Source organism: Alosa alosa, chromosome 2 (genome assembly GCF_017589495.1).
Source record: "Alosa alosa isolate M-15738 ecotype Scorff River chromosome 2, AALO_Geno_1.1, whole genome shotgun sequence".
Classification (NCBI taxonomy): domain Eukaryota; kingdom Metazoa; phylum Chordata; class Actinopteri; order Clupeiformes; family Clupeidae; genus Alosa; species Alosa alosa.
Window position 1 is genome coordinate 7,219,330 of NC_063190.1, and position 18,463 is coordinate 7,237,792.

Below are 18,463 nucleotides of genomic sequence, written 5' to 3' on the forward strand. Positions count from 1 at the left end.
CCTATGTCATAATTATGGTTTATTATGTCATAAGAATGATTTTCAGGCACATCATAATGAGGTACCATCTCATTGAAATTCCAGTAATGTCATAATTATGACTTCCTATGTCATAATATTTTCTTTCTCTTTCACAATTTGAAACATGAAACAGCAGAAAATACAGCCTTGACACCCACAATGATGGCTTTTTATCCCTGACTGTATAGAACTGGACAACGGACGACATTCAATGTTTTATCCCATATAACTTGCAAAGCATAGACATTTACATGTGTTTAAGGTTAAAGACCGTTTCACAAGCTTTGCCACTAAAATAAGGGAAATTAGTTTTTCTGAATGATCAATTCTACGGTGATCTGGACCTGACAGTGTCATGCACTGACATACATTACACTGCACAGAGTGGGCTAGAATCAGAAAACGCGACTAAGTAAACTATATTTGTCCTTAGCAGGGTACTGTACTATATCGATGCTTTACGGCAGTCTTTACGACCAGTAAAACAAACCTGAAGGCTAAACCTATGGGCTAAACCAAAACAGTTATTTTAATGCTAAGAAAAGGTAACTTTGCAAAGGCAGTGTTCATAACATTGTTAGTACGAAATGTGTGATTAATGACCGTAATAAAGTTAGTCAATTCAGTAAAGTGTGTTCTATTTCAACCCATTTTTGACGGTTCAGTCTTTAGTCGTTATGGTGCTGCTGTTGTGGACAAAAATACAAGGAAATCTAGGATAGCTAACAATGTTATGAACATGACTCACAGGTTGTGAACACGAATAATATGTATCTACCATTATGTATTAGTCTAATTGGCTCCTATTACTGTGTAATTTAACTACGTATCAACAAGTTTGCTTTGAACTGAAGGGAAAAGATCAAATTATAATTTCCTTATGTTGTATTTGATCTCACTTAAAGTAGCCTCATGTGTCTTGTGTTATCGTGAGGATGTAATAGCGGCATAGTACATCAGTGTGGTACTAGCAGAGAAACACTGAAGACTCATTACTAACGTTAACGTTATTGACTGCAATAGATCCACCAGAAATCGCCAACAACTTTGAGCAAATCTTCACAGACCAAGGTGAGTAATCAAAAGTGATTGCTGAATATGCTGCGTCGCGTCTAAAGACACGATCAAATAATCTATCCCTTTAGCTCCCAACGAACCATTGTTTCAAAGTCTCCACCAGACTTAGCTGATGTTTACAACTGATGTAGCTGCATCTTCTGTGCTTTCATCATGTGTTTTCATCATGATTCCAGTCATGGCCCCTTCCAACAAACGCACTCGCAGAGAGGACTCCTCTTTGGTGCTCACGTGCGAGTGGGCATCCTGCAAAGAGACCTTCACTCAAATGCAAGAGTTTTGCAAGCATGTGGAGAAACACCACGCAATGTCAACAGAGGACATGGACACTGAAGACGATGTGGGTAAGGAAAAATGGCCACTCTCCCTCCCACAAGTACAGTTTCATTGGCATTTTAGACAATACATTGATTTGTTCATACTTTTTGTGTTTAATGCAGATGAGCATGTGTGTCAGTGGAGAGACTGTGGCTTCTGTTCAGTGGAGAGTGCGGCAGAGTTACAGAGACATTTGTTCTTCCACTGCTACCACACCAAGCTGAAGCAGTGGGGACTCAATATCCTTCAGGTTCACCCTGACATGGGCACTTGTTCCGTGGGCCTCCACAACCGCAACATAATACCCGAGATCACTGACAACTTCATTTGCTCCTGGGAGCATTGTGAGGTGAGCTTGTAGGATTTCGTCCTTTTTCAAACAGAGAACATTTTAAGTACAAGTATATATACTCTTTTGATCCTGTGAGGGAAATTTGGTCTCTGCATTTATCCCAACCCGTGAATTAGTGAAACACACTCAGCACACAGTGAACACACAGTGAGGTGAAGCACATCCCAGCGCAGTGAGCTGCCTGCTACAACAGCAGCGCTCGGGGAGCAGTGAGGGGTTAGGTGCCTTGCTCAAGGGCACTTCAGCCGTTCCTACTGGTCGGGGTTTGAACCGGCAACCCTCCGGTTTCAAGTCCGAAGCGCTAACCAGTAGGCCAGGGCTGCCCCACCTTAATGGTACAGTTTAAAGTGCACATGAGTGACTGAACAACAAAAACCTACAAAAACAAAATGTTGCCTTTCATCTATGGCAATCCATTTGTGGCATAATTATTTATTTTGTCAACCGCTTATGTCCACTGAAGATGTGACCTAACATTTGTCTGCCTATGCAACATTCCCTTCATGACAGACGTGACAAAACGCTCAAGTCAACACTATGTCATTTCTCACCTGACAAAATGATCGTCTGTGTCAAGTTTTAATTCCACCTCATTTTGAATCTCATAAACTGTTGATCAGTTTGTGCCCTATTGTATCGTTTGATTCTGCTGTTGCGCATGTCGTCTTCCCTGTCGTTTGATTCTGCTGTTAATTATGTCGACTTTCCTGTGGTTTGACAGTGATGTTGTAGGCCTACATGTCATTTGATTCTGCCATTGTTCATGTCGTATTCCATGTCGTTTCACTGTGTTGATCTGACTCTGTTTGCAGGCCTCTATGGACAATCCCGAGTGGTTCTATCGCCATGTGGAGAACCATGCCTTGTCCCTGGACATGAAGTCCAATGGAAAGGAAGAGAATGTTCTCTGCTGTGGCTGGAAAGGTTAGCAACATATATACAGGATATCATATTACACAAATGGATAATATGATGACTACCAAATTCAACTACTATCAATCCCCATGGTTCTTTTTCTTTCTAGATTGTGAGGCCACCTTCAAGGGACGCTTTAAGTTGCGAGAGCACCTGCGGAGTCACACCCAGGAGAAGATAGTCGCGTGCCCGACCTGTGGGGGGATGTTTGCTAACAACACCAAGTTCTTTGACCACATCCGGCGGCAAACAACTATTGAGGGTATGAGCAGAACTATTGACCACTGGCTAGCCATCAGTAGTGTAAGTTAACCATAACTTAACTCTTTCTAAGATTCTAAGACCCTTTTTTAGCCATTTGCTCTATTACGTCTTGGAAATGGAGGTTCATTGAACTCTGCCTACTTACTGCTTATGTGGAGTATAATAATCTTTGCAGGCCAGAGATTCCAGTGTTCCCATTGTTCTAAGCGCTTTGCTACCGAGAGACTTCTCCGAGACCACATGAGAAACCATGGTAAGATCTGCATTACCCTATGAATCAAATGACGTTAACCATTATTAGTAATGTGTGTAAGAAGGAATTACTCAAGCAAAAACCTCCTGTTCCTGTTTCTTCATCAACAATATTGAGCAGGGATTACTAACAATATTATTGTATTTCACAATTTTGCACTGCTGTAAATCAAGTAGCACCTGGAACTTTATAGACAATGTAAACCATGTTTCCAAAGGCTGCAGCAGGTTTTACGATGTCATGAATTAAATTGTTTTGGTTCGTCATAGCAGAGATTTAGGAGGTCCTAGATAAACAAATTGCAGGGAGTAATGCCTTCTGTTCTGTTTCCCCCCTCTCAGTGAACCATTACAAATGTCCTTTTTGTGACATGACCTGCCCCTCACCGTCCTCACTCAGAAACCATATCAAGTTCCGCCACAGCAACGAGAAACCCTACCGCTGTGACTACTGCGAGTACAGGTCAGTCTGGTGAAGAGATTAGCATTAGCACAGAATGGCTGACAGAGCCTGGCTTGATCTTGCCTTTGTGCTCTGTGTTTATGTTTTAGCTGTAAGAACCTGATCGACCTGCGGAAACATTTTGATACACACAGTAGTGTGCCAGCCTATCAGTGCGACTATGAGGACTGTGACTACGCCACCCGCTCCATGCAGTCCATTAAGTCGCACTACAAAAGAGTGCACGAGGTCAGACACATCATGATGTTCATTTGGTGCATTTACACAGAGAGCATAGATTTACAATATGCTGAATTTTTCTTATTATGCTTTCAGACAACATGGTAAAAAACTGCCATGAAGCAAATATTGGAAATTACTGTAATTTATGACAGACTACCTCTTTAAAGGACAATACAGCATCTGAAATAACTGTCATTTATGAAAGACTCTTTGAAGGACAATACAGCATCTGAAATTACTGAAATTTATAAAAGACTTCCTCTTTCAAGGACAATACAGCATCTGATTTTGGTTTTGTCTTCTGTAGGGTGATGTTGCTCCACGTTACAAGTGCCATGTGTGTGAGCAGTGCTTCACGAGAGGCAACAACCTCACAGCCCACCTGCGCAAGAAACACCAGTTCAAATGGCCATCAGGACACCCCAGATTCAGGTTCTCTTAACATCTCTGTGTAATGCTAACAAATCTGTCCCAATCGGGTCCCAAATACTGTATTGCTGCTTATTAACTGCAGGGAATTCGTCAAAACTTGCACTTATGACACTTAAAAATTTGTCTATTGTTGTCTATGTAAGCTAAGACTAGGTGTCGTTGGAGAATTGATTTAATTGGTAACATGTGACCCAAGCTAAAGCATCTCTGCTTTTACTTTCTGGGATTTGTCCACCTGTTCACTCAACTGTGAAAGGTGGGTGGGGTGGTGGGTTACTAATCTTTAAATTCTGATGTCCCGTTTAATGGTCTAAATGGTTAAAGTCTCCCATTTTGGTTTACAGGTTCCTTAATGAATGACATTAGTCCTACTCAAGCGAGTAGGACGCATTTCACACTGCTCCTGCTTCACCTATCCTTTTAGCAATTTCCACTCTTTTTCATTCTTTTATATCATTTACAAGCTAGTTTAGCAAAGACAGTGAAACCAGTACATTTAAATCTGAAACTTTAGTGGTTAGTTTTTTACTTTAAATGAGCCAGCCAAGTCAACGAGCAAAAACTGAACGGCAATTCACCTTGAAGTTGGATTAAAACAAAATCCTCCTCCGCCAGAGACCCAGGAGATCATGCGAAAATGTACTGAGCTAGAACAGAGGATTTCTACTTTGGAATCAAAGATGCATGCCCTTCCATCAACGACAGATGAACTACGAGAGGCATCTCATGAAGTGAGTACAGCAACTACTGGAAATGCAGAGAATGTAACCCAGCAGTCTAATATCACTGCTAATAGAGCAGATGAATGCATCGTCCTCACAAAGGGAAATGTGAGTACAGAGCCTTGGCACAGGCAAGGTGCCAGACCAAAAAACAAAAAACGTAATACAAGAACTGTAATTACCTCAACACCAGTAAATTCAGATGTTAACTTCAGGCCTCGTATCAGAAATACAGACAGATCAGCAAACTACTACAGGGCTTGTGGTCCTAAGGGAAGCCCACAGCCCCTAACACTATGGAACAGATTTGAATGCCTCCGGGACGACGAGAGAGAGGAATTTCCCAGGAACAGACCCAAAGCAGGCAGCGATCAAACCACAACAATAGAAAGATGGGCACAGACAAGAAGCAGCACTTTCGACCCCTATTCATCCCACAACCCTCGTTCTAGGCTTAACTTTGCTGTGAGACATATAAATGGGGAAAGGATGATTGTATGTTGTTTCCCAAATGCTTCAGTGTCTGACACAAAAACAAGCTTGCAGAACTGGTGTCAAAATATGCAACTATCAAAGCGCATCATTGTGCATGTTGGAGCAAATGACATCTACAGAGAACAGCTTTATGTCAAAGAAGATTTCAAGGAACTTTTTTCGGCCCTATATGAGCTTGGAATACAAATTTTCATCAGTGGCCCACTCCCAGCAGAGGGAAGCTTTGTATTTTCCAGACTATTCAGTTTAAACACCTGGCTCGCAAAAACATGCTTTTCAGTTGGGATGAATTTTATTGACAATTTTAACCTTTTTTGGAATCGCAGGGAATACTTCAGACCAAATAGCACAGAGCTGAGTTGGACTGGGGCCAAGATCTTAACCGAATACTATCACCTCTCTCTCCTGCACCCAACATTTTTTCTGCCAACCTTGAGCCGAGCCTCTGATAAGCGCTCAGTGGCCATACAGACGGAACAAGCGGATGACATCAACAACTCAGCTAAACCAAAACACTCTGCACAGGCTGAAACAGAGATATGCCCAACCTCCCCTGCTGTGGGGCCCTCTGATAACCACCCGCTAGCCTCCACTGAAATGCAGACCTTGGAGAAACATAAAACAACCAGCTCAACAATGCCAAGCCATGTCCACTGGACAAGATAAGATGGGTGCTGCTAAAATGACTCAAAGTCAATCACTGGCGTCAAACTCCCTGGAATCTCAGCAAACAAATGGATGTGATGAGCATGAGGAGATAGCACCTATCAAAGCTGCTGAGAGGATATCAGAAAGGAAGGGTCATGTTGTAACACCAGAACCAATACCCCTCCCACCTCCGTCGTCTCCTTGTCACCACAAAGACACAACAACATGGAATACACTACTGGAATACATGCTGAAAGCGGAGCGTCTGCAACAAACTTCCCAGAACCTCAGCAGGCAGATGGAGACTCTGGATCACTTTTCAACCCCAACCTCCTTGATTTCCCATCACCACCCACACCCAATCACGTCCCCACCCAATCAAACTCCCCAGGCCACACAAACCCCCCTAATCTCCCATCCCCATCCCCACCCCTTCATCCCACCACCCACTCAAACTCCACAGGATCCCCTGAATACCCATCACCATCCCCACCCAAGCACATGATGTTCCCTGCAAGAATGGAGAGACTGCTACCAGTAGCCATGCAGAGTTTTACTAGCCCAAGATCATTAGCACCAAAGAAGCGAAGGGCACCTCCACCCCCTCGCCCTCCCCCTCCCCGTTTAGAAGGATCTCTTAAGCAGCAGCAACCTCTTAGTTCATTTTCTCAGCCGGCATATAGCATGGAATGTGCAGTGGAAAATACAGATGGCAGCAGCAGGGGACAATTATATGATGACTGTATTGCATGATGTTCTCAGGGTCCCTGCAATATAAATGGTACTGACAGTAGTTTTGAGAACATGCCAGGACCCAGTAAGCCCATGACATTCTCTATTCCTGTATTGACAAGAAATAGAACACAAATGCATCGAGCTTATAGGGTAAACCAGTCCAATCTCCTACCATTACCACATCAACCTCAGATTTCCCCATGGATCATATTTCCCCAACACTTAAACTAACAAAACTAGCACTCCTAAATATCAGATCTCTTTCAAACAAATCATTCTTAATTCATGATCTAATTTGCACACACAACCTTGATTTTTTACTTTTAACTGAGACATGGTTAGATCAAGCAAACAGTGCTGCTACTCTCATCGAATCAGCTCCCCCAAACTTCAGTTTCTTGAGTGCTACCAGAGCAAATAAAAGAGGTGGGGGGATAGCCACAATTTTCAAGACGTCTTTTCAGTGCAATCAGTCGTCATTCGGTGACTTTACTTCATTTGAATATCTGTGTGCATGCATTAAGTCTTCTCCTCAGATTTTATTACTGACAATTTACAGGCCTCCAAAACATTCAGCTAAAGTTTTTCTTGAAGAGCTAGGTGAACTGCTATCAGTTGTTTGCATAGAGTATGACTGTCTTATTATATCAGGGGATCTAAACTTGCATGTGGATAATCCTGAAAACAATTATGCCAAGGAATTCATTGCACTAATCGATACTTTCTCCCTAACACAGCATGTACAGGGGCCAACACACTCTCTCGGCCATACCCTCGACCTTGTTATCACAAAGGGTCTCGATGTCTCTACAGCTGTTAAAGACCTGGCCTTATCTGATCATTTTTGCGTGTTCTTTGATGTGTCTATGTCCCCACACACTCAAAACACAGCTATGATGGTAAAAGGAGAATCATAAATGATCAGACAAGTGCTCTCTTTGAGCAAGCACTTTCACTAAAGTCAAGTCAACTGTCAGACTCTGAAGACTTATTTGATCACTTTAATGCAAAATGGCAAACATTATGGATGACATTGCTCCATTACAATTCAAGAAAGTTAAGGACAAACAGAAAGCACCATGGAGGCAAAATCCAGCAGTTAAACTTCTAAAAAGAGAGTGTAGGAAGACTGAAAGAAAATGCGTAAATACAAACTTCAGATCCACTATGAAATCCATAAAGAGATGCTCCGCACATATAACTCTGAAATATGCAAAGCAAGACAGTCTTTCTTTTTCTAACATTATCAATAGAAGTTCAAATAACACTCGTATTCTATTTTCAACTGTTGATAAGTTAACAAATCCCCCTCACAATTAGCCTGAACTTCTCTCAACTAATAAATGCAATGAGTTTTCATCTTTTTTTAAAGGTAAAATTGACAAAATCAGACTCAACATATCTGCTCAATTACAAATTCAACAACCTGAACTTCCAGCAACAAACAGAGGGAAACTAAACTTGATGTCAGAGTTCAGCTTGATAGACTACGAAACACAGGTACAGAATCTCAGCCCTTCCACATGTGTCTTAGACACTTTGCCTACCAATTTCTTCAAAACTGTTTTTCACCTCATAGCCTCATAGGATGTCCTTCAAATTGTAAATGTATCATTGCTGTCTGGCACTTTTCCTAAGTCACTGAAAACAGCTGTTGTAAAGCCACTTCTCAAGAAGAATAACCTGGATGCCTCCATGCTAAACAATTACAGGCCCATATCCAATCTACCTTTTATTGGCAAAATTATTGAAAAAGTAGTCTTTAATCAATTAACCACCTTCCTAACATCAAATGGGTATTTTGATTACTTTCAGTCTGGTTTTCGGGCAAATCACAGCACTGAAACAGCTCTCATTAAAGTTTCCAATGACATACGCCTCAACACAGATTCAGGTAAAACATCAGTCCTAGTGCTACTGGACCTCAGTGCAGCATTTGACACTGTTGATCAAAATATTTTACTACACAGACTAGAACACTGGGTTGGATTTACAGGCATAGTTATCAGCTGGCTAAAATCATATCTACAAGAAAGGAGCTTCTTTGTTGCCATCGAAACTGTACCTCAACACCAACGTCCTTGACCTGTGGTGTTCCCCAGGGTCGATCTTGGGGCCACTATTATTCAACCTCTATATGCTCCCACTTGGACAAATCATTCAAAATAATTAGATTTCATATCATAGCTATGCAGATGACACACAAATTTACTTAGCTCTATCACCAAACAACTATGGTCCTCTTGAATCTATGTGTCAGTGTATAGAACAAATCAACACCTGGATGTCTCAAAATTTTCTTCAGCTGAACAAAGAAAAACTGAAGTAATTATATTTGGTAAAAATGAGGAAAGACTTAGGGTTGCCACTCTCCTTGACACAAAAAGGGTTGAAGGCAAAGGATACTGTAAAAAAATCTTGGTGTATTAATTGACAGTGATCTAAATTTCAACAGCCACATGAAAGCGATAACTAAATCAGCTTTTTACCACCTCAAAAATATTGTCAAACTCAGAGGGCTGATGTCAAAACATGACTTAGAAAAACTCATTCATGCATTTATCTCCAGCAGGGTTGATTACTGCAATGGACTGTTCACAGGCCTTCCTAAAAAAGACTATTAAACAGCTTCAGGTGATACAAAATGCAGCAGCTAGGACTCTAACAAAAACTAAAAGAACTGACCACATTACTCCAATTCTTAAGTCCTTGCACTGGCTTCCAGTAAGTCACAGAATTGACTTTAAAGCACTATTGCTTGTTTATAAATCAGTAAATGGAGCAGGACCTAAATACTTGTCAGACATGCTTCAGCAGTACACACCTTTCTCGTCCTCTCAGGTCCCAGGTGAAAAACCTGCTAGTAAAACCCACAGTTAGAACTAAATATGGTGAAGCAGCTTTTAGCTGCTATGCGGCTCAGCTGTGGAACCAACTTTAGGATGACATTAAAAGGCCCCAACTGTAGCCAGTTTTAAATCTAGACTTAAGACCAAACTGTTCTCAGGCGCTTTCTGCTAACTGTGCCGAAGTTACAAATTCTGAATCTGCCTCGATAATTATTCTACTTTGTCTTTTATTACTTTTTTACTACTTTTGCCTTTGTTTTTGCTTACTAATTATTCTTTATTTTTAAATGATTTTACCTTGTGTTTTATGTTTTCTTTTTATTATGATCTTTACCTTTTAACTATTCTTTGACTATATTGCCCTTCTATGCTTTTATTTGTTATTATCGTTTGGTTTTGTTTATGTAAAGCACATTGAATGACCTCTGTGTATGAAATGTGCTATATAAATAAACTTGACTTGACTTGACTTGACTAGAGTTTAAATGGATTTTGGGATGATATGGGTGTTTTTGTGTCTGTGTCATCTCCTGTGAAATATCACTTCACTGTTTCATCTTGCCCTCTCTTCTCAAAGGTACAAGGAGCACGAGGATGGCTTCATGCGGCTGCAGCTGATTCGCTACGAGAGTGTGGAGCTGACCGAGCAACTGATGAGGGAGAGGCCGGCGGAGGGGGACTGCTCCGACCAGCCCACCCAGAACGAGGGTGACGAGAGTGGCCCGCAGTCTTCTGCGGGCGGAGAGGATGTATCTGACGGCCAGGAGGAAGAGGAGGAAGAGGAGGGGGACTGTGGGGCGGAGGAGAGGGTGAGGCCGGAGGAGGGGGACAACGTGCTCCTGGTCATGCTGAAGGGAAGCTCTCCGGAGGCCCAGGCAGCGGAGGAGGACACGGTGATGAGGCGGCTGCAGGACACAGCACAGCAGCTGGGCATGGAGGTGGTGTGAGGTGCCGGAGGCTGGGACATGATGGCAGACCCAGCGTTTCACTGTGGTCATTGCCTTTTGGGATTTGTCCAGAGGGTTTGATCTCCACTTGAAGTGGCAAGTGAGTGAGTGATGCAAATTCTATTGAAAGCAGTTGGATCAATCACTAGACTACAACTATAGATGACTGATTTGCTGGCCAGAGCATGCAGACTGAGCTTTTCTCTGGTGAGGAGGGTGACTATAATATGATCTCTACAGACACAGAGTTGAGATTCGGGTTTGGCAGTGCCAAGCTAGGACCACTGTTCCAAGGCTCAATGAGGTTCATGGGAAGTATCGGCTCCTCACTTTTCTGGGATGCAGAGGTTGCATTATCAGCAGTCAGAATCTGGAATGTCCAATGGCTTCTTTGTCCTTTTTTTGGTGAAAAAGGTGCTTGACTTAATTGACTGAAGACATTCTGCTCCCATGGATGCTCAGGTCTTCTGGAAGAGTTAATGGTTCCAGTAGGGCGCAGCATCTGAAGCTCTGGTCCTCAGCAGCTTACTCAGCTCATAGCTTCCACAGCTTTCGTCAGTTCTTGATGAGTTTATCAACTCTTCCTTTTGCCTCTCTCACAGAAGAATACTTATTGATGGACTGTTTGAAGTGACACTAGTTCCTATTGTTCTAAATTTAGCTCTTTTAGCTAATGTTCTTGTCAATTATAAGCCAGCAGTTTTCCAAAGGCACTTGGTTGGCATGGGTTTGATGTGTAAATATCTTGAAGAAAATTGCACTTATACAAGCGAATAAGCGATTTGTGTGCACTTGAAGTGATTTTCAGCCATTTTCTGATGTTTTAAACAGTGTTTGATGTTTGGTTGAATTGGTTCCAATTCCATTTAATTCCCCCCAGTCAAAAGTGGAAGACCAAAGAGGAAAGGTTATAGTGGGACTCAAACTCATTTATGTTTAAACTCCACTGTGACGAAATGATAGTGTGAATCTGGCCATCTATGCCTCCAACATCTGTTACTGATGAGGTGTTTTGGTTTTTGCTCACTATATAATACAGTTATTACATCACCGTTATGTGGAAGTATTTGTTGATTTATTTATTTTGTGCTAAAATAACTTTCTGAGAACCACATCAGCCTCAGAGGAGATGGAGTTGTTTTGAATAAACTCTATCTTGAACTAACTGTCATTCCCCCTGTTTCATTTCATTTCATTAGAAGAGTCCACCAGGTCATCAATGTCAGATGGATTGGCACGGAAGTAAGGATGATTTGGCTGGACAAACAACAGTGAGGGAGTGTAAGAGCAAGCGAGAGCGCTTTAATACTGACACTAATCCAATCGATGTACCACTAGGTCAACAGAGTGGCACTCAGGTCTTCTCCCCAGGCCTTGTATATGTCTTTAGTCTTAGGAAATATTATATCATTTAGCATTGAAGACTATTTTTCAGAATAGCTTGAATTGCATAGGAGCTTGAAATGCAGGAGGAGCATTCATAAAACATTTTCCTAATAATTTGAATGTTATTGTTGTTGCCTTTACATTCCTTTCTATTGTTCTGCTCATGCAGGTCTTGGAGTTGAAGTAACAGTAATCTCTTGAGAGTCATTCTGTTTAGCTGCCTTGTTCCAGTTGTCTGCCGGTTATGCCGGTGGTGTTGTCGCTGGAGGAAAGGATTAGCCAGGCCTTAGGGCTTAGTGTAAATAGCCCTCTCTCCATGTTGGAGAGATCATTCCCACAAATCCCAAGCGGGAGAATTCCTGAGGAAAATAAACACCTTAAATCACCACATTAACTGTTTTTGGCTTGTGATCTGGTGACCTCAACAAGGGATTTTCAAACTCATTTTTCAATCTGTTCTCTTTGGATGATAATCTAATGTTCTTAGAGCCGGTTTCACCACACTTCACAGAGACTGAAAAACAAGCCATGTGCCAGGATGAAGAGTTGACGAGTGAGGTTGCCCTCTCGCAGTGACGCTACGATCGGGCACTATGAGGCTGGCCGCACTGCTTCTCTTGCTGTTGGGCTCTTCATATGGAGTGGTCACCCAGGTGTCCCTTCTTGATGCAGGAGCAGAGGAGGAAGCAGAACAAGGCAGTGGTAAGATATGACATTTGTAACCACCACAAGTATGCAGCAGCTGTATATTTCATCTAAAGGCAATAATGATATGAGAATGTGTACACTGCATCTGTATCTTACAAGTCTATGAAGCAACATGCACTGTCAGCTTTACCAATAAACTGATGAATATTTAATATCCAATCAACTGAAGAATATTTACCAATCAATATGTACAGTTAGCTTTATCAATCAACTGATGAATATTTCATACGTAGTAAAGTCCTATGTGTCGATAGCAGTCATATGTCAGAGTTTTAGTAAGGAGGTATGGTTGGGAGTATGTCTACTGTGTGACACAGATGTTAAATGAATGCCGTAACTCAGGTGTAGAGCCAGAGATTGTGGCCGATACCTACTGGTCAGGCACTGCTCCGGTGTGTGTGGGAGGATGTAAGGGAAGACATCGCGAGCTGAAGAGGGATCCCTGTGGCAACTCCGACTGCTGCTGGTTTGGATACAAATCTTTCTGCCGAGGTACTGAGTTTAACATACAGTAAATGCTAAAAAATACTGTATGTTTGTGCTTCAGTGTACTATAGAGTACAAAGCTACATCCGTAACATCCCCAGTGTGTATGTTAGCTCATTGTAATGTTTACTATAATTAGACATTAGACATGCAAATGACAATCATATAAGTGGCTAAGATGTCAGCTCGGTGTTACCAACATATGCCCACTGTGACTATAGGCACATTCAAGACATCTTATATCTGTCTTGTCTATACATTGACACCTGCCACTGCTCATCCCTGCCCTGGGTGTCCTGTGTTCTGCTATGCAGTAAACTGTGGTCAGCCTGATGTGGACGTGAATGGCTTTGTCTATGGGAATGACTGGTGGGTGGACTCTGTGGTGCGGTACGTCTGCCGACCTGGCTTCATGCTCATCGGTGACCCTGCACGGGCCTGCCAGTCAAACGGGAAGTGGACGGCCAAACCCTCCTGCCTCAGTAAGCCAGATATCTAGAGCTCAAGGGCAAGGAGCTCCCACTCACAGAAATGACTTGCATAGACGTGCATGTGTGTTTTCCCCTCAGTGAGCTGTATTTTAGATATAATGGTGTGTCACACCATCAGTAACACATTTGTCATCAAGCTTTTGCAACTTTATGCAGTTTGAAAATCTCTTTTATAACCTTTTTCATTGCCGTATACATTGCCTTTTTTGATATATATTTCTTGTATGATATTTGAAACAATAAATTGGAACAAGTCTATCTGTTATTATTGAGGCATCCTTTTGTCAATTCAACAAATCCCACCCACCTCATAGACATAGCGGTATTACCATATTACCAAGACATGACCTGAAACGGCATGATTTCTTTAATATGTAGCAGTGTCCATTTGAAGGTACTGACTGTTGTACCTAACAAGTTAAGGAAGGATGGAGCAATTCTATTGCTTCAATGGTTCTGCTACCATTACTGTAATTTCTCCACTGTTAATCGTGGTTACTACATTGATATTGTAAACTGCAGGCCTGTAGTTTATACTTATAAGTTTGACTATACATGGCTATGATTTTTGTCCCCATTCTACCGCACTGCTTGTTCTGTTTCGTTTTTCATGTCTCAGGGGGTTGGAAGCGTGGGTGTGTGGTTATTATTTAAGTAATATTTATATAAGTATGGCCTATACATGGGTATAATTTTGCCCATGTATTTTTTTTCTATACATGGGTATAATTTTGCCCCCATCCATTCTACCACACTGCTTGTTGTGTCCCTGTCCTGTCATGTCTCAGGGGTTTGTAGGCGCGGGCGGGTGGAGGTGAGTGAGCGGGAGCTGGACGGGACCTGCACCTCCTCCTGCGCCACCAAGTCCTACGAGGGCGAGCCCAAGCGAGGCTGCAGCCGCATCACCGACTGCCAGAAGAAGGAGTCGGGCTGGAAGCGCTGGTTCACCGGCTGTGACACCTGCCAGTGCGACTGCTTCATCTCCTGTGGTGAGTGATGTCTCCTCACAGACCTCAGTGGGCTAACTGCCCCTGTTATTCCTTGACTTACAGTCATTTTGTTTTGAATAACCTTGACGTTTATTATTATAATTCTTTCATCAACAAAATATATGGCAAGTAATATATATATATAAATGTAGAAGTTCATTTTCTTTACTTTGCAAAATGGGTTTCACTTCTTTTAGCAACAGTGGGGTAGAGGATGGATCATTGTCACCACCTTAAAAACCACATAGATTGACTCGGTTTACAAGCAATACAGACTATAAAATGGACAAAGACTGGCTTGACTACTGCATTTTATTCAACATGATGCACTGGGATATATCTCCAGCATGAATCAAGACTCTTGACTGGATGTTAACACATGAGAAGCTTCTTTGCATTCTACTCTTTGGGTCATGGGATTTGTGTAATGGATCCGATGTTGTAACTGGACAATCTAGAACTCTTCCCCCATGGGATCTACATGGACTGACTCATTAATTTTTAGATTGGAGGAATTTCTCTTATGCTATATGGTACACCACAGGCATGATCATCAAGGAGCAGGAAACCTTAGAAATCCCGGGACGTCTGTGAGATTGTGAGTTCTCAATTTGCTCAGAGTTTCTGTGTGGATTAAAGACAGCTAATCTGAAACTTTAATCTTGTTACACCCTTTCACAGGACTGGCCGCGAGTGAGGGTGTTGTGTAAAAGGGGGACCTACAATGTGGAGAAAATATTACTAGGTGTTTTTCGGATGGGGTTGGATGATGGCTACTGATGCCTGGAGTTTGCTCCATCTTGCCATTACCATTTGGTGAAATTAAAGACAATGGTTTCATATGCCTTTGGGATATAACAGCCAACTCCTGCAAAAATTAAAAAGACATGTTATTATTTGCTGTCATTGCTCACGAATAGAACTCAATGCCAGTGTCATTTAAAATGTCAGATACATTGTCAGATTTGGTTTAGGTCTGTGAGTGATTCATGTATGAAAGCCTCTCTTGTGAGTTAGTGTTGATTTTTTTCCCCTGTATTACAAGACAGCTGAAGCTGACTATAAAGATGTTTTCACTAAATTATGCACAAGGTACATTTGTTACATCATTTAACATATCTATGACTTTATCTATGGGATGCCATTGCTTTGATTAATTAATGAACTATAAGTAAACATAAACCGAAACATAAATGGTACGTTTTAATTCTGGATAATAAATGGCTGTTAACTAGGATATGCTGATCCTCACAGGTGCGTTTCGGTGTACTCACCCACATTTGTTGGGTCTAGCTTTCCACTACTGTTGGACAGAATCTGCCAGTAGGTGTGATCAGCATCGTTTCCAGCCACACCGTTCACTTTCTCAAGGTAATACCCGTAGTCATTATTGTATGTCACATTGTACCTATGAACAAAAACAAAGGGACAGACGGGAGATTTAACCAAACCAGGGTACACCTGCATTCAGCATGATGCAATATCATAGTAATAGATAGCGTTAGATTTCATTACAGTAGGCTACATTTTGGCATTCAGTGAACAAAGAGAAACTTTTTTTGTTATCTTGTTTATTAAGGTCATGACTTGTCTAATCCCGTCCTGAATTCTAGACCATGTCTTGTCTCGACTTACTTGAAGTCCTGGTTACATTCCGTTAGCCTTTTCATAGCACCCAGGAGAATACCACCTGGCCTCATCAAGGTTTTATAATTCCCCTGTACATGTTCATTGCTGATCTTGTCTTGGACAGTGATATGGATTTCTACATCCGGGTATTGCTCTAAAAGAAAAAAAAGTCATCATAATAATATATGGTTAGTGTGTAGGAAATAATGTTATGTGAAGTTAAATCATTGTTTCCATTTAAATTCAGTACCATAGTGTCAATGTTAAGTGGAATACTGAGTGCCAAGACAATTGACTGCTCAAAATATTTTATTTTTGTAATGTAACTGTATTTTACGGAGCCCCCGAAGGACCATAGTGGGAATTATTATTTTTTAGAGGTCCCTTTTGTGTTCCTTGCAATACTTTTGCATTCCCTTCACAATATGTTTTGCGTTCCCTCCCTTACAATACTTTTGCGTTCCCTCGCAACACATTTTGCGTTCCCTCGCAAACGTTTGCACTCCCTCACAAAGTCAATGGTATTTGGTGGGAACACAAGTATTGCGAGAGAACGCAAAGGGGGCTCTAACAATAAATTCCCACAGATAATTCCCTCCATGGTCCTTCAGGAGTATCACCATGAACGTGTTTGTTATTTTATGCCAGTATTGCATGTGTAAGGACATAAAATTGCTTTTTCAAGATGCAAGCCCAAACCTTTTCAAGAATACAGTTATATTTCAAATAAATTCATAAACAGATACAATTCCATGACCCCCGACACCTGGTAATGTATTGGGCTTTTATGAGAAGTATTTCTACCACAAGCTTTCACTCACCAGCTGTAATCTGGAGCCCCAGAAGCTGCACCAGAGCTGTGAAGCAGAGAACAGTGAAGAGTCTCAGAGCCATCCTGTTTATCAATAGTCTTTACTGGTGCTGGTTCTTTTACTTGCAGCTGTATTCCAGCGTTTCCCCTGTAGCAAAAGATCCCAAATATCTAGGGCGTACTCTTGGTGTCTGCTGCCTTATATACACATTCGTAATCAACACAATGACTTAGCAATCTGTCCTTATGACAATGTCAGAACCAGGCCCTTTTTATCAACTTCAGTGTTGTTTGCTTGATTCTGACAAGCTTAATCTTTAATCTTAAACAAATGTACATTTTAAAAATAAACATTTTACTTGTGTAGCACCATAATGAAGTGTGTAGTAGCAGGTCTTGTTTAAAATATCTGTGCATGGAATCAGGTTGTTTGTTATCAACTGCAGTGATGTTTGCTTGATTCTGATAAGCTAGCACTTTTAACATTTTGATTGATTCAAGTCAACATTTTATTTGCACAGCAATTTGCACACCACATGATTCATGGGGAAGTAAAAAATACCAGGAAGGATATTTTAAAAAACAAGTCTCTAACTTTCCCCATGTGGACGCAGCTCCGATAAGGCCGAGCGACTGGGCCACTAGAGCAGTGGAGGTGGACAGGGCCATGAAGAGCAGATACCTGGCGGCCTCCGGGGGCTGCTCTGTTTGTAGGGGGGTGCAGTCAGTATTCAGCAATTGTGAGAACATCTGGGGTCAAATGAACCCTAGATTTCCAAACATTCCACATAACATTTTTCTTGGAGGGTGATCCAGCACGAGTGTGGAAAGGACTCCGAACCATCACTGGCTTTGAAAGAAAGTCCCCTCCTATGATGAATGTGAGTAAAGCCCTCCCTGATGAACTTAATGCTTTTTATGCTCGCTTTGACATGAAAAACACAGACTATATTGGACTAGCTGCAGCATGTGAAGCAAATGAGGATGCACCTTTCTGTGTCTCTGAGGTCGATGTGAGCAATGCCTTTAGGAGGGTTAATTGTAGAAAAGCTACTGGACCGGATGGAATTTCTAACAGGGTTTTGAAATCCTGCGCTGCTCAGTTAGTTCCTGTGTTCACTTATATCTTTAACACATCATTGGCTCAAGAGACAGTTCCTACTTGCAATGGTAGTGGATTACAGAAGGCAGCAGCAGAACTACAGTTACACCCCACTAATGATCAGCGGGCAACCTGTAGAGAGAGTCACA

The 18,463-nt window shown here is 41.7% G+C and overlaps 2 protein-coding genes across 3 annotated transcripts; both read left to right on the forward strand.

The window, feature by feature from the left end:
- The first annotated feature begins 161 nt into the window (after positions 1-161).
- LOC125291067 (histone H4 transcription factor) lies at positions 162-11,878 on the forward strand. The gene is made up of 11 exons (XM_048237594.1): positions 162-566; positions 1,045-1,092; positions 1,275-1,442; positions 1,539-1,765; positions 2,581-2,692; positions 2,793-2,945; positions 3,123-3,200; positions 3,542-3,662; positions 3,752-3,890; positions 4,192-4,316; positions 10,343-11,878. Exons 1-11 carry the CDS (start codon positions 554-556, stop codon positions 10,710-10,712), a joined length of 1,554 nt encoding a protein of 517 aa, XP_048093551.1. The 5' UTR covers positions 162-553; the 3' UTR covers positions 10,713-11,878.
- Positions 11,879-11,966: 88 nt separating this feature from the next.
- On the forward strand, positions 11,967-17,572 carry si:ch211-117m20.4 (CUB and sushi domain-containing protein 1). Of its 2 annotated transcripts, none has more exons than XM_048237595.1 (5): positions 11,967-12,800; positions 13,149-13,298; positions 13,607-13,774; positions 14,572-14,772; positions 16,027-17,572. In XM_048237595.1, exons 1-5 carry the CDS (start codon positions 12,692-12,694, stop codon positions 16,215-16,217), a joined length of 819 nt encoding a protein of 272 aa, XP_048093552.1. In that variant the 5' UTR covers positions 11,967-12,691; the 3' UTR covers positions 16,218-17,572. The 2 variants fall into 2 exon arrangements, with proteins under 2 accessions (XP_048093552.1, XP_048093553.1); XM_048237596.1 differs by lacking the exon at positions 16,027-17,572 and adding an exon at positions 14,970-15,435.
- The last annotated feature ends 891 nt before the right edge of the window (positions 17,573-18,463 follow it).

What these genes read in the sequence shown, in the direction of transcription:
- LOC125291067 (XM_048237594.1), top strand. An exon ending in GCTCCTGGGAGCATTGTGAG is followed by an intron (nt 1,766 to 2,580) that starts GTGAGCTTGTAG and finishes CTCTGTTTGCAG; the next exon opens with GCCTCTATGGACAATCCCGA. An exon ending in TGTGACTACTGCGAGTACAG is followed by an intron (nt 3,663 to 3,751) that starts GTCAGTCTGGTG and finishes TTTATGTTTTAG; the next exon opens with CTGTAAGAACCTGATCGACC.
- si:ch211-117m20.4 (XM_048237595.1), top strand. Translation starts at nt 12,692, where the DNA reads ATGAGGCTGGCCGCACTGCTTCTCTTGCTGTTGGGCTCTTCATATGGA. An exon ending in ATACAAATCTTTCTGCCGAG is followed by an intron (nt 13,299 to 13,606) that starts GTACTGAGTTTA and finishes TCTGCTATGCAG; the next exon opens with TAAACTGTGGTCAGCCTGAT. An exon ending in GGCCAAACCCTCCTGCCTCA is followed by an intron (nt 13,775 to 14,571) that starts GTAAGCCAGATA and finishes GTCATGTCTCAG; the next exon opens with GGGTTTGTAGGCGCGGGCGG.